The sequence below is a fragment of the Typopeltis vanoorti genome, chromosome 16, assembly GCF_054136105.1.
Source record: "Typopeltis vanoorti isolate ZY-2024b chromosome 16, IOZ_Tvanoo_1.0, whole genome shotgun sequence".
Lineage (NCBI taxonomy): Eukaryota > Metazoa > Arthropoda > Arachnida > Uropygi > Thelyphonidae > Typopeltis > Typopeltis vanoorti.
This window is the reverse complement of record NC_143564.1, coordinates 59,134,654-59,151,201: the sequence shown is the minus strand read 5'-3', so window position 1 is coordinate 59,151,201 and position 16,548 is coordinate 59,134,654. Positions and strand designations below refer to the sequence as shown.

General features: G+C 34.7%; 1 protein-coding gene across 2 annotated transcripts in view; it reads left to right on the top strand.

The window, feature by feature from the left end:
• The window catches only part of raptor (regulatory associated protein of MTOR complex 1), a 512,095-nt gene that overhangs the window by 411,380 nt on the left and 84,167 nt on the right, over positions 1 to 16,548 (top strand). For both annotated transcript variants that reach the window (XM_090406523.1, XM_090406522.1), the window contains exons 22-23: positions 6,159 to 6,267; positions 12,136 to 12,247. In XM_090406523.1, coding sequence (XP_090262649.1) covers positions 6,159 to 6,267; positions 12,136 to 12,247 — 221 coding nt within the window. The remainder of the gene's footprint in view (positions 1 to 6,158; positions 6,268 to 12,135; positions 12,248 to 16,548) is intronic.

The following is a 16,548-nucleotide window of genomic DNA, read 5'->3' as shown; positions in this document are numbered from 1 at the left end:
CATCAAATTGCATAAAATATCTTGTAGAACATGCTGTTCTTTTGGAAAATATAAGTTCCTAAGAGAACAGTTCTCTCTTGGAATGATCACACAGTTTTGCAGCTTTGCTAGATTGCTCTTATCTGAATTGATCTGATAAGTTATATTATTTGTCCTGTTTTGGGGAGATTGTGCTTCCTTAACACTGCACTTCTCAGTTAATGGATTTTCTTTTATATCACCAGGACTTTGGTATGATCAGTGCTACTCTGTAAGAACATGTGTTTTTTACTTTCACAGTTGGTTAATTTAATCTTATGTTACTTATGCCTATTTTGTGAATTTATTAATGCTGAAATCTACTTGATACTTTGAATATTCATTAATAAATAATTTTTTATTATGTTTCTGCTCATCACCAAAGTTCCTTTCTAATAATTTGTACTCCTAGAGAAAAATGCACAAAGATAAATTTTATTTCAAAGCAGCTAAATGGGGATTATTTATCCCATCTTCCTTGATTTTTGATATCCTGCTTTGGCCAGTCCAGTAAACCTACAGCTGTTCATCCTATGGAAAAGCAAATTACATAAATAGTAATGGAAAAGAATAGAACATAAATGTCATAAAGGTGGCAAAATTTTTTGCAGTTGCCAAAAAACTTAAGAAAATGATAACAATAAGGTTCAAAATCAGAACTCAGTCATGATGCAAAAATATAGGAATATTTTGGATGTCAATTCAAGTAGTACCATAGGGTGTAAGAAACTAGTAGAATAAACAACTTTGTCATTGTTGTCTGAGCAATTCAGATATAGGCTTTCTATGTTCCGTTCCTGCTCTGCAGATGAAGTTAATCTTTCCACCTTGATCTTGGACGTCCGTGGTCTCTTCTTCCTGTAAGTTTCTATTTATATGCTAATTTGAGAATCCTATTGTTATCCATCCTTTCTATGTGGTGTAGCCAATTTTGCTGATATTCTTCTATTTCTTGTATAATGTTTTTTTTGTATCTAATCTTTCTCTTATTTCTGTGTTTTCTTTTTATCTAACCTAGTGAGTCATCCCAGTAGAGGTCTTAGAAACTTAATCTGTGCTGCTTCCAGTCTTTGTTTGTTTCTTTGTTTTAGAATCCAAGTTTCATTTCCAAATTTGAGAGATTGTTTTGAGGTCATATTATGTAATCTTAATTGAGTTTCTTTAGTCATTTGTTTTCCAGAATTTCTTTTAATTATGCCATTCATTCTATTGTAAATTTGTAGTCTTGCTTCCAATTGTGAATCAGTATTGTATTGTGAGATTATATTTCCCAAGTATTTGAATTCTGTATTATTTTATTGTTAAGCATGATTTTGACTTTTTGAATGGTGTTTCCACACACCATAGCTTTTGTTTTTGTTTCAGAGATTTTCATTTAAAATTTTTTTGATATTTCATTTAGATGGTTAGTTGCAAATTGGTACTTGATCAGCTGCATAAAGTATTGTATTTAGCTGTATATTATTTGTTAGTTTAACTCCATCTTTGACAGTTGTTTTCTATTCTTTTAGGATTCTGTTTATATAAATGTTGAATAGGATTGGGGATAAGCCACAACCTTGTCTTACGCCTTTATTTATATTTATAGGTTCTGATAATGTTCATCTACAAATTTGATGCAAATTTTTGTTTCTCTGTATCGACTTTTTATTCTATTAATTAATTGAGGAGGTATTTTATTATCTGTAATATTTTCCAGAGTTGATTTCTGTTCAAGCTTAATTATCATAATTAAACAACTTTATTTATGGTAATACCTTTAATGCACTTATTTGGTCTCTAGAGCAGAGCTTCCATATTATTTAAAAAAAGGAAATAAAAAAAATAAATTAATTCAACTAAAAAATAATAAAAAGAAATCCTTAACCCACCCACAGCACTATTGGTATAGATTTACAACTTTTAAGTGGGAGCAACATAAAATATAAATATATATGAAAAATTGTGATATGTCCTCTGAACTTTGTATCTGTCATCACTCCAAATCTCTAGCCCCATAATTTTCTTGCAATCCACTTCCATTTATGTAACAGCTTTTTTTTTTTTAATTCCATTGTACATAACTTTACACTTTGCTACAGTGAACTGGCAGCCCTTTGCCCAGTACACCTCCATAGTTTAGCATCATTGAAAAACAACTGGATGTTTCCTTCAGTTCATGCTCATTATTATTAATGTGCATATTGAACAGCAGCAGACTAAGTACAGAGACCTGACGCACTGGTCACCTGTCTTCTTTATGATTCAAGCTTGCCATATACTACTCTCTGATGTCGTTCAACCATCCTCTTATCTGTATCATTAGCTTCATGTCAATCTGTGATTGTTCCAAATTATATAATAAGAATTTCCATTATCACAATAATTTCACTTTTTTTTACAACAATCTTAAATGAGATATGCCATATGTAGACTGAATCTGGAGCCATTTTTGGTATGTATGCTGTCATAGTTATAATTTATTTTTGCTTAATTTTTGTCTAATTTTGCCATTAATGTGCACGAATGCCATCCTTTGATCTACCTGTCACCTTCTATGACTGGGTAGTGTTTTGTCTCTGGTCACTCACTGATGGATATTTTCTTCTCACTGGTACACCACCAGTGCAGGGAATGGGGCTGTGTTCTATCACTTTCCTTCTTTCTCCCATACATGACCTACTTGCAATCACCACTTAATCCTGTTCACTGCTTTTCTGATAATAATACTTTACATTCATCTTACTGATTTGTCAAACCATGCAGCGCTTAGATGTCCAAGTTCAAGATCATCATCAACCAGTGCCTTAAACATTAATCTGCATACCATCCTTCAATGAGGCAAAAACAGTCCGGTAACTTTCAATGCAATTTTGTCTTTTCTCTCACAAAAGAGATCTTAGCTCATCTGTCATTACCCTCAGTAATTCACAAATCACCACACAGGATCAGATCTCTCTCTCTGCGTGGACTGACCTTCTGATCCCTTCCCTGGCATAAACACTCGCATCACTAGTTTTTTCCTTCTCATCTAAGAAAATAGGCATTCTCTTATGCTAAAAATACTATTTTTCTTTTCACTCACTCAGTTACAAGTCTACACAAATCCCAAATCCACCTATCCTTAGAACTGCTCATATGTTTGAGATGGTGGTGCATCTAAAATTTTCCTAACAATTTCTTGATGCTTTTCAGAGGAGAGCATTTTGGCTCATAGATAATCCCTCTCCCACAGACTCACTTCAATTCTATTTCACAGATGCACTGTTTCAGATATTCTTTATTTTATTCTTCACTTTATTCTTCAGCTATTTCCATGGTCGCTGACTAAGTGAACTGGCACCCATCATTCCTGTTTCTTTCTGTTTACTCTGTTAAAACATGAACACCAGCTACCCACTATCTCTTTTCAGTGCAGCTGCAAACAAACCTGAACTTGCTCATATTCCTCTTATTATTTCATCTGACTCGGTTCTCTGGAACAGCCTTCCTCATGAAATATTCCCAAACAACAAAAAAACAAAACGACACTGCAAATGTTCAAGAAAAGTGTCAATGAATTTCTTCTTTCTCAATCTTCACCTACATCTATCATGTGTCACTGATGTGCTTATAAGTTCTTCTACCTCTCATGTATGAATCAGTATTAAAAGCATTTACTTATATATTCCGTTTTTAAATATTTTCACTGCAGCGCTGCGATCGCAGTGGTGCACATGCATGCTTAGTTTAATAAATTTAGTTTAATCCTTTATCCAAGTGTGAGCAAACAAAGTTTGCGCCTGAAAGTATCTTCAGGACTGGGTTAAGGTGGTACAACACCAGGGCAACTCGTTGCAAAGGTGGAGCAAGATACCAACACTCCTATCTCAGTATCTCCTATAATGCAAAACACATCTCCTTGCGGATATGTCTAATGTTATGCATTAAAGGAAGGGCCACTACCCAGACTAGTTTCGACCTTTATTGAGGTCTCTTCAGTGGGAGCCAGGTCCAAGCAGAGATATCAGGCAGAAGCATTAGCCGGTCATCTCTACCTATAGGAATTGCCAATTGGTGTGCCACCCTTTTTTATAATTTACTCTGGATTTAGAGAAAGATGTTGGAAGTTTATTTTTCACTTGGTTAGAGTATAATAAATTTAGTTTAATCCTTTATCCAAGTGTGAGCAAACAAAGTTTGTGCCTGAAAGTATCTTCAGGACTGGGTTAAGGTGGTACAACACCAGGGAAACTCATTGCAAAGGTGGAGCAAGCTACCAACACTCCTATCTCAGTATCTCCTATAATGCAAAACACATCTCCTTGCGGATATGTCTAATGTAGTGGCCCTTCCCTTAATGCATAACATTAGACATATCTGCAAGAAGATGTGTTTTGCATTATAGGAGATACTGAGATAGGAGTGTTGGTAGCTTGCTCCACCTTTGTAACGAGTTGCCCTGGTGTTGTACCACCTTAACCCAGTCCTGAAGATACTTTCAGGTGCAAACTTTGTTTGCTCACACTTGGATAAAGGATTAAACTAAATTTATTATACTCTAACCAAGTGAAAAATAAACTTTCAGCATGCTGAGTTTGTTGATTCGTTAGCAAGGCATTGGTGCCATTTTCAGACATTCTCGCAATGCTTCTTGGTGTGTGTTTATAATGTCTAAGAAAATCAAATCATCTGCCACACGTAAAATCGAATCACCTGAATCCAAACAACAGTCCATGGAGTGGAGGTACACTTCATCACCAGTCAAGACGAAATTGAAGACAGTGGTTTCCACTCAAAAAATCACGTGCACTGTGGTTTTGAGACAGACAAGGAATTTTGCTGGTAGACTTCTTGGGTCAAAACTCCACAATCAATGCAAGTATGTACTGCCAAGCCCTTAAGAAACTGCATTGTGTGATCTAGAATAAACGACATGGAATGCTTACCAGGGGTGTTGTTTTCATTCATGATAATGCCCATCCACACACGGCCAGCCTAACACAACAACAACTTCTCGTCACCTTCGGCTGGGAACAATTCCATCATTCCCTATATAGTCCTGATCTCTCACCAAGCGACTTTCACCTGTTCAAACATCTGAAATCTTTCCTTGGTGACTTGCGGTTTCAAGACGATGGCAAGGTCAAAGAAGCAGTCAATATGTGGTTTGCATCACAGGCGGCAACCTTCTACAATTAAGTGTATACAACTCTTGGTGCCCCGTTATGATAACTGCCTGAACAATGGCGGAAATTATGTAGAAAAGTAGTGAAAGATGTCTACTTTAATTTCCAACAAAGTTTTTTTTTTATAAGTGTATTTTTGTTTCTCTGACAGCATATCGGAACTTACTTTCTGGATGTCCCTCAGACTGGTAATAATAGTGAATGTTATTTGATATTGGCTATTACTAGTTGTCGCTGGGGAAGGAGTGTCCTGGGTTCGATTCTCATCACCGACGTGAGGAGCTTAAGGATCTTCCTCAGCCATAGCCAAGTTAGCTGGTCTTGGGCATGAACAGCAGGGTTTTTCATCCTGCAAACAGGCAAACCGGCCCTGTGAACACACACGGATTTACAGCCATAAATACTTAACCCCCCATGAGGGGGCTCAACTCGCCCCAATAGGGATGGGGAAGAAAAGGGAGGAAACTCCATATGATAAATAAAAAAACTAGTTATCGCTTAATTATGCAGACCAGTATAATTTAGTGAAGTAAACTATTGTTCATATGTAATAAATGCCCATTGTTATTTTATAGAGTGGGCAAACACTATTAGTCTCTGAACCAGTAAAAGTTTCAAAAGTGATTGAGAACTTATAAGAAGCATTGTTCAGTAGTCTTTTGGGATGTACTGTTTCAATTAAGATTTTACTGGTCCTACATCTGTGAGCTGTTCTTATCAAAAACTATGCAGAAATTGTATGAAAACAGAAAAGTTTGAAAATGTGGTTGCATTGTCTGAACTAAAACACATCCAGATAAAGGTACTTGCAGCATCTGCAAATGTGAAGGTAACGTCTGGTTTCTGAAGATATCAAAATCTATTTTTTTAAAAAAAAATTCTGTTTATTAAATAATAAGTGTGTGTTTGGAAACAGGTGTGTTGGATATACATAATTGCAATATATATATATATATATATATATGAGTGTGTGTACATATTGACTGTTTATAGACTGTAGAAGATGGTGACCCTGAGAGTGCACTTTACTTGGAACGGGAGTGGAGGTTCATGAGAAATGCACAGATTAGGAAAGGACTTCTAGAAGAACAGAAAAGAGCAGGTATATATTTAAAATAATTTATTTCATATTATTGAAATACCATTTTGTATTTCAGTTTCATTCACAAGCTGTATACAAATTATGTAGTATATATTAAATTCAGTTCTAAGTTGTTTATTAACTTGTCTTTCCAAAACTATCACAAATGAAACTTGAAACCTCTGTATTGAAGGTTTTTTTTTTTTTTTTTTTTTTTTTTTTTTTTTTTTTTTGTGACTGACACACTTTTATTTGCATAATTTATATATGAGGATGTTTATAATTTACGGTTTGTAAATTAATTGTAAACATCGTTATAAATAGTTGAAGCTTTCTTATAAAAAAGTTGTTTGCCTTCAGTGTCCCCCCCACACACACACACCAATTTAGAATAAATTTAATTGTGACTTTTCAAAATACTGGAAAAATAATTTTTTTCCAATAATTATTTAATTAATTATTTTAAGGATGCTTCATAATATGCTGCTAGTACAACTGCCCATGTAGAGAATCATCTTTGCTCTCCAGCAAAGTGATGTGTGATTTAAATCCACATCACTTAATCAGAGTGATGGGTTGAGCGACCACAGCTTTGCTTATTGGAGATGTGAAGTATGTGAAGAGCTTCCATGTTTGGTCTACAGGGAACCAGATTATTCTCTTTCCCCATGAAGCTGACTGGAGTGAGCCAAGGAGCTTATTTAAGTCAGAACTAAATAACTGAAGGAGCCTTCCACATAGCCTTTAAGGAATGGCATAGGACCAACAGAGACCACTGACCTAATGACCAGGCTTAACCATCACATGATGCACCTTGTTACTAGGCACCTATCCTCCCTGGATATGGAAAAACTAAGGAGGCTGGCATAATTAAACTTAGCTGAATTTAATTCTGTATCAGCTTACACCAGAACAAAATGGTATTTCAATAATGATGGTTTCTTGTCAACTGGGGTGCCTCCAGTTAAACAAGACACACTTTGAAAAGACAGCTGCCAGAATATACTCAAATGAAATATTGTCAGACTTGAAGATTAGACATCGTCGGCACCAGAAATATTAATGGGGAGGGTTAGATTTCAAAAGAACTAGAAAAGTATCATAATGATGATGATTTATGGTTTTAATGGTGCAAAACATTAAAGGTTATAGCAATACACAAGGTAAGACAATCACAAGCATCCATGCCAGCAGCAGCATTTGAACCCACAACCTATTCATTGGAGAGCAGGTACACTAACCACTCAGCCAACCTGGCTGGCTGAAAAGTACAATATCAACATAATCAGCATTTCTAAGACAAAGACTATAATAGGTGAGATTCTGCTAAATAATTAATTATATATATTTGGACAGTGATGACCAGGAAAAGAAAATAGTTGTAGCAGGCAGTTTTAAATAATATGAGCACATTTCAAAATGGGGATTTAGACAAAACTTCTTTATATCTGAGATTTTGTATTTTTAGATTTTACTAAGGAAGAAGTGAAGAAATTTTTTTTGAGTCATTAGAAAAGAGACATAAAGAAGGTGGTGTCCTTGTTAGAGATCTAAATAGCAGGCTAGGAAATGATGACTAGACATATAGAAATGATTTGGAAACTTTGTAGAGAAAAGCAATGCTAATAACAATGGCAAATGCTTGTTGGGTTTTTTTTTCAAGACATTGAATTATCAATAACACCATGTTCCCTCATGAAATTGTACACAAATTCACATAGAGAAAAGACAAAAGAAATGAAAAAAGAGTTTTATTGACTGTGTTATTGTTAATGTTGATATCTTCATTCTGGTTCAGGATATAATAATATATAGTAGATATGAAATACGAAGTGATCACCATTATGTTTTGAGCAGGACAAAATTGAATATCATATAAGAAAATAAGAAAGTTTTAAAATGAAAGTCAAGCAGCTTTAAAAAGTGAACAGCAGTTATTGTTTATGTGCCATCCAGTCGTTTTCAACTCTTAATGATCCTGTGAACAAGGGCTTTCCATCCCACTCAGCCTCTTGTCCTTTCTTTCATTAATTGTAAGTTCAAGTCGGTAAGTTCTTTTGATGAACCCAGCTGAGGAGATATATGGTAAAGTTGTTTGTAAGAATAGAAAAATCCAATCTTCATGGTCACCCAAGAGATTAAACAAGCAGTTAGGAAATGAAGAGAGCATATTGAAAGTTCTTTGCGAGTAAGTCAGCATGCTTCAAAAAGTAGATTTTAAAGAAAAAAGTAGGGGAAGATTTTGGTAAGAATATAGAAGATAAATATCACAAAGGTGGTAAAATGTTCCATATGCTGTTGATGAAAAGTATAGAAATAGAGGAATACGTACTGTAAGAGGAATCAAGATTGCAAAGGTGATTTAAAATTTGAGGATGGGCGATATTTTGGAAACCTAGAAACTTTGAAAGATTGTTAAATGAGATGAGCAGTGATAGAACTATGGTAGAAAATATTCAAGTGGAAGGCAGTCAGAAATACATAATGGTAATTGAAGATCAATCAATGTTTTCTTCAGAGTTTGCCACTGAATCTCCAAGGTTTGATTCCTGTTCTCAAACTCTTTCATTTTCTTTTCAATAATCTTTCTGTATTTTAGTCTACAGTTCACATCTGAGAGCTGCTCAACTTTTATTCGCTTTAAAGGACATCAGACACCTGAAATGTGTAAAAGCAACTGGAGTAGATGATATTTGACCAGAAATGCCCGATATTATTATAAGAGGCCTCCAGGGAGTTAGGGGGTTCATCAAAGGGAGGCCACAAATATCTCACACAATCTACCAATAATTGTCCAACACCCCTGTTATTTGAAGTTATGAAATATTTTTCATAACTTCAAATTTGTTATTAACAAATTTGAAGTTATGAAAAATAACTTCAAATTTGTAACATTAATTCAAATTCAAATTAATAACATAAAAACCGGTGTATACAGATGGTAGGAAGCAGTATTTCATCATAGCAGTTGAATACAGGTGTTATGGCAACCCAATGTGAACTCAGTGACTTTGAGAGGTGTCATCGTGGGCTGTCACGTTGGTAACATGTCCATATGTACCATTGCCACTCAACTGGAGCATCTAAAATCAATGGTTGGTGAACAAATGGAGACGTTCTGGCATTACTAGTGCAGGAAAACATCCAGGGCTGCCACCGAAAATGACTGACAGGGAGAGAGAAGGGTGTTAAAACAGGTGGTATGCAAAAACCAGCTTTAATGAGCACAGACCATCCATGATGAGTTCCAGAGTGTTTGGAGTGGGACAACTGGTTGTTGACCATGGTTTCATGAAGACCACTCAGTACCTTGATATTCTGAATAATTTGGTGCTGCCTACACTGTGGAATTTTTATGGAACAGACCTGTGTTAATATCAAGATGACAATGTCCCATGCCAAAAAGCTGCAGCTGTTATGGAATGGTATGAAGAGACGGGCATTAAACAACTTCCCTGGCCCGTGCAGAGTTCTGACCTCAACCTGACCTTGTGTGTATGTATATATATATATATATATATAATAGTTATACAAATTAAGTGGATATTGAATCCAACATTATTTCAAAGCCGAATATATAGAAACTACAAGAGTTTCATGTCGAATCCGCTCTTTATTCTATACCCAGCATTGTTTGATAATGCACCAAGTGAAAATGATATTCAAGAAGTAAAATTTTTTGTGTTTTGGAGTGAAATTTATTTGAAGTTGAACTTCTAACTATATCTGTTCACATGGGTCTTTTTTTTTTTACCATCCAGGCATCAGAAACCTGATTTGCTAATTTTTCCTTTCTCATTCAGTTTAAGTGGCCATACCACCTAAGATTAGCTCTGCTCACACATTTATGAATGAAACAATGTCCAGTTCCTTCCCAATATTATTAGTTTTAATATGATTCGAATATTGCTGCTATCAGTTCACTTCCTTGATCATGTGTTGGTCTCTGCTCCTTGATCATCTGTTTTATTTCTAACCCAGTTATGAGATCCAAAGTTAAAATTGTTTAGAACACTGTATTGTATATACAGCTAGTTTTGTTATAGCAGTATTCAGCTTAATTAAATAATCCTGTATGCTGGATTTATTTTGGAATTTTGCATGAGCTGTATAAAATAAAATGCTGAGATTATCATCTCCTGTTTTAATGCCAGTTTCATACTGTGCTCCTTGTAATGTGATTTCTAACATTTTTAACCCGATTCCACTCTTTATTCTATACTGAGCATTGTTTGGTGTTGAAAGTTTATTTTTCACTTGGTTAGACTATAATAAATTTAGTTTAATCCTTTATCCAAGTGTGAGCAAACAACGTTTGCACCTGAAAATATCTTCAAGACTGGGGTAAGGTAGTGCAACACCGGGCAACTCGTAACAAAGGTGGACCAAGCTAACATTACTCCTATCTCAGTATCTCCCATAATGCACAACATATCTCCTTGCAGATATATAATGTTATGCATTAAGTGAAGGGCCACTACCCAGACTAGTTTCGACCTTTATTGAGGTCTCTTCTCCACTTCTGGGCCTGGCTCCCACTGAAGAGACCTCAAAAAAGGTTGAAACTAGTCTGGGTAGTGGCCCTTCCCTTAATGCATAACATTATACATATCCGCAAGGAGATGTGTTTTGAGTGATGTTAGCTTGGTCCACCTTTGTTACGAGTTGCCCGGTGTTGTACTACCTTACCCCAGTCCTGAAGATATTTTCAGGCGCGAACTTTGTTTGCTTACACTTCGATAAAGGATTAAACTAAATTTATTACAGCATTGTTTGATAATGCAACAAGTGAAAATGATATTCAAGAAGTAAAATTCTTTGTTTTGTATTGAATTTTATTTGAAGTTGATCAGTACATAATAAGCATTGGTAAACATCTTAGACCCAAAACTTATATCAACCACTCATAACTGTGATAACTACAATTGTTTTAATTTGAAAATAATGTGCAAGGTGAGGGAGGGAGGGAGGGAATAATAAGTAGGCACTATTTCATTTTAAATCTTTGAATTTCATCTGATAAGCTCTGAACAAATGTACTGTTGTGAAGTGTTTTTGTTTCATTTTTTAATAATAGAAATAAATCAAAAAATATAAATTTCTGTGAGAAATGAATATAGCTCATATATAATGGTTAAAGTGAATTATACTTTTGTAATTCTGTAATTTTCTGCTGCAAAAGAATATGTTCACTTATTCTGATAGTATTCTAATTTGACCTGCCTCATTAAAATAACTTGTTCATTATATAAAAACCTATTAAAACAAATATATAATTTTATACAGCTTTTACCTTGAATTTTAAGCTACTTTTTGATATAAAACGTCATTTTCATTATAGAATGACCTATCAACTATCCAATCTTCAAATAACCAAACCCTCAATTAAGCAATTCTTGAATTGTGTTAGTATGTCATCTTGGCTCTTTAAAATGGCCCTGTGTAACTGTACTTTTCAGTTAACCAACCAGGAAACTGATTTCCTAGACAAAGACAAAACTAATATCAATATGTTTGTCTTTGTCATGAGATGCTCTTTAGTTGATAAATGTGTTTAATTAATCAGCATTGAATCACATCATGATCTGGTTGTATGATCCCCCCCCCCCCAAAAAAAAAAAAAACAAAAAAAAACACCACTCCTCATTCTTTTCTTTATTCACTGTAGCATTACTATCAGAGTAATATGACAGTTATATGCTTATTGTAATAAACATTTCATTTGTTATACCCCATAATGGTAATATGAAAAATACTTTCCTTATTCTAAATTGTTCCATATGCAATAATTGGAATATTATACTGTGTTTAAGAGGTAAAAATCACCTTATGGATAATGGTTTTTGTACTCTTGCATCTTGATTATCGAATATCACTGTCTATTTTTAGAGAATCGGCTAGATGAGCAGTTTTTTATGAATAGAAATCCTAGTGTTCCTTCACTATTGAAGTTTCATCCATATGAGCCTTACCTTGTTGTTACTGATAAAGACTCTTATTGGTAAGAATTTATAAAATATCTACAATTTTGATTGCTATCACACCAGTATTTTATTTTAATAACTGCAATAGTTATTCTTATAGATTATATTTTGTGCTAAAGTACATATAACTTACACTATAATAACAACTTATACTATAATTCTTGGGAATAGAAAATTGGATTCACATTCTATGTGTCCTTTGTTATTTTTATATTCATGATTCATGAGTTCCTAATATCTACACTCATGTGGTGTATGAGATACTGATAGCACTAAATAATCATTTGCATTAATAGCAATTTCATATCAACCATTGTCTTCTAAATTAATCTACTGTTTGTAAGGTCTCCAATATCATCGTATTTTGGTCTTGTAAGTCGCTAGAAACTATATATCAAGCAGCTAGCTCTTTGTTTTCCTTGAGGTCTATCTATTTCTATCAACCTGGTGTCAGTTTGTTTTGCTAACACTTCCTTTCCCATTCTGTTTACTTAGAATAGTAAAAACCCACACTATTAAGATATATATATATATTTTTTATTCTGAGTGTTTATTATTATTTACACAAGGGTTCAATTCCAATTGGTGCAATGACTTTTAACTGTTTCTTTTAGAATCCAGAAAATCAGTGACTCAAGGCCAAATGCAAAAACTATGCACACTTAATAAAATTAAAACAATATATGCACTTTAAAATATATAACTACAAAATAACTGGATCCAAGGCCTTCTAAAATAAATCTACACTTTAGAGATTTTCTTATCCAAAAATATTAAACCACCTATTCTCCGATTCATTCTATTACTGGATTGTTTACCATATACTTAATCACTTCTACCAGAATAAACATCTTTTGCAACAGCAAAAATATTCATAGTCAGTTTCTTTGTTAGGGCCTTTTCCGAAAATATAAATTTTCTTCTTCATTCTTCGTATAACATTTCTTCTTCTTTTCCATGAGATCCTTTCTTATCACCTTTATATAGTATACAATATTATGCCTCACTGAAGTATAAATACTCTTACCTCTTGCAGTTCAGTTTGATGCACAATTTACTAATTTTTGTACTGAAGCTAAAAAAAAAAAGTTTCTTCTACTACTTCAAAAACAACATATCTAAATTGAGCTAATTCCATTGCCCTTTCCAGTTAGCGTTTCCTAGAATGTTCCTTTAGAACATTGACTGCAGTATCTTCTTTTATTTACTAAATACTTGACATCTCAACTCCTCCAGTTTAAAGACTGACAATTCTACTATTCCTCTTCAGAATCTACTGTTAATATTCTTCTAACTGTCGCATAAAACTAAATAGACTTCATAATAACAAAATTCCTCCGGTCTGCATTCTTAAACTTCCATTAGCTCTCTCTTGTTTTTTCTACTACTTCGATACTGAATGCTCTCTGTCAGCTGTTAATCACGCATCAAACTCCTCAACAAACATACTCCATGTAAAATAGCAAGCGAGAAGTTACATATGATGGCTGACAAGTTTCTCCATTACCGTAACAAGAATGTCCTTACAATACACAACACTAGATAATTTTAAACTACAATAAAATTTCTGAAAGTAACACAACTATCAAATCCCGTTAAGCACATAATATTTTTTATGCTTTACATTTAATTTTAACAAATAATATCAATAATGGGCACATCGCAAGTTCAGATGTACATGTTTATGAAACCAAAACAACTGAGAGGAGACCTCCACATAGCCTTTAAAGGAATGCGGAGAACCGACCAGGGCTTCTGACCTAATGTCCAATCCTCACCTTCTCGTGTTGCACCCTGTTGGGTATCTACTTTGATACTGAACGAATGAGGATGGGCTGGCAATTTGGGATTTAGCCGACCAAATTGTATTCTTATTGGTTAAACCAAAACAAAAAATGATGGTACAGCATGACAAAATTTCATGCCGGCTGGGGCGTCGCCCGGTTAAACAAGGCCCCCATTGTTTTCGGCAGGGAACCAGGGCGAACAGCGAAAAGTCAGCTACTGGATCAAATCTGAAAACAAACCCCAACTCAACATCACCAGAGTTAAAGATCGGTACTATCAACGTACGAAGCCTGAATGGCAAAGAAATGGAGCTAGCTGAGGAATTAGATAAGTACCAGATCGACATAATAGGGGTGACTGAAACAAAAAAGACCAAAACTGGTGAGATCTTTCTGAGCAATAAATACAAAATGTTATATTCAGGCAATGACAATCAAGGAAAAGAAGGAGTAGCCATAGTATTCAACACAAAATATGAGGCTAATCTTCTTGAATGGCAGTCAGTCTCAAGTAGAGTAATGTGGGCAAATATGAGAATGAGGAACTCGACAATGAGACTTATTTGTGCCTATGGTCCCACAGAAGGTTCTACTAAGGTAGAAGTGGAGGAATTTTTTTAGGCTTTAGAAAAACCAACTGACACAATGAAAAAGGAAAAGTTGGTCCTTGTTGGGGATCTAAATAGCAGAGTAGGAAATGATTGTGAGACATACAAAAATATTATGGGAAAATTTGGAGAAAAGAGCAAAGCTAATAATAATGGCAAATATCTGTTGGATTTCTGCTTAGGACATAGACTAGTTATTACTAACACCATGTTCCAACATAAAAATGTGCACAAATTCACATGGAGAGAAGAGGCTAGGAATAAGAAAAGTCTCATTGACTATGTTATTGTTGATAGTGATGTTTTCTCCCTGGTGCAGGACACCAGAGTGTACAGAGGATTTGAAATTGGAAGTGATCACTATTTAGTCTTGAGCAGGATAAAATTGAATTTCATATTGAAAAGAATAACATGTAAGAAAGTTTTAAAGCGAATAAAAGTTGAGCAGCTCTCAGATGTGAACTGTAGACTAAAATACACAAAGATTATTGAAGAAAAAATGAAAGAGTTTGAGAACAGGAATCAAACCTTGGAGATTCAGTGGCAAACTCTGAAGGAAACATTGATTGATTCTGCCAGAGAGGCATGTGGTGAGGTTGTGTGCAAGGATAAAAAAATCAGAACTCCCTGGTGGACACAGGAAGTTAAAGAGGCAGTGAAGGAAAAGAAGAAAGCATATCAAAAGTTCCTGGCAAATAAGTCAGCTTTTACTCTTACAGAATACAGAGACAAATGTAAGAAAGCTAAACAGTGTGTAAAACTAGCTAAACAAAAGTCATGGGAGGACTTTGGCAAGAATATAGAAAATAAATATCAAGAAGGTGGCAAAATATTCTGGAGGTTGTTGAAGAAGCTTAGGAATGGAGAAAAGAGTGCTGTAAAAGGAATTAGAGATGATAAAGGTGAAATGAAAACAGGAGAAAAAGATATCCTTGAAGTATGGAGTAATTACTTTGAAAAACTGCTAAATGAAACAAGCAGTGATGACAGCACAGTGATAAAAAACACTGACCAGGCATGCAGTCAGGAATACATATCCATACTTGAAGTACAAAAAGCCATCAAAGGCTTGAAATGTGGAAAGGCAGCAGGAGTAGATGATATTCGACCAGAAATGCTGAAGTATGGTGGTATAAGAGTCTTACAGTGGCTGCACTGCATAGTTCAGAAAGCCTGGACAGAGGGACGAATTCCCGATGATTGGAGTAGAGCTCTCATAGTACCCATATATAAAAAGGGAAATAAAACTGAATGTGAGAATTACAGAGGTATTTCCCTACTGAGTGTTTCTGGCAAGATCTATGCAAGTATACTTGAGAAACGGTTGAGAAGAATTGTGGAAGAAAAGCTTGGTGAAGAACAAGCTGGATTCAGGCCAAATAGAGGCTGTCAGGATCAGATCTTCACTTTACGACAAATAGTCGAGAAAGCATGGGAATATAACAAAGATCTGTATTTAAGTTTTGTTGATTTGGAAAAGGCATATGACAAGGTGCCAAGAGAGAAGCTATTCAATACGCTGCAGTTATATGGTATCAATGGGGCATTATATCAAGCAATACTTAGTCTTTATTTGAGTTGTGAGTCAGCAGTTAGAATTGAAGGAAGTACAGGAAGATGGTTTAATGTTAAATCTGGTGTGAGACAAGGATGTTCATTATCCCCTCTGTTATTCATTATCTATATGGATCACATTATGAAGGAAAGTGGTATTAAAGCTGATATCAAAATTGGAGATGTTAATGTCAGCTCTTTGCTTTATGCGGATGATCCGCTATAAGTCTGCAAGATTCTCTGACTAAATTGAGTAGCTGTTGTAATAGATATGGTATGAAGGTCAGCAATAAAAATACAAAGACAATGAAAATAGGCAGAATCATTGAAAATGTCAACTGTGTTGTGAATGGAGAACCTGTGGAACAA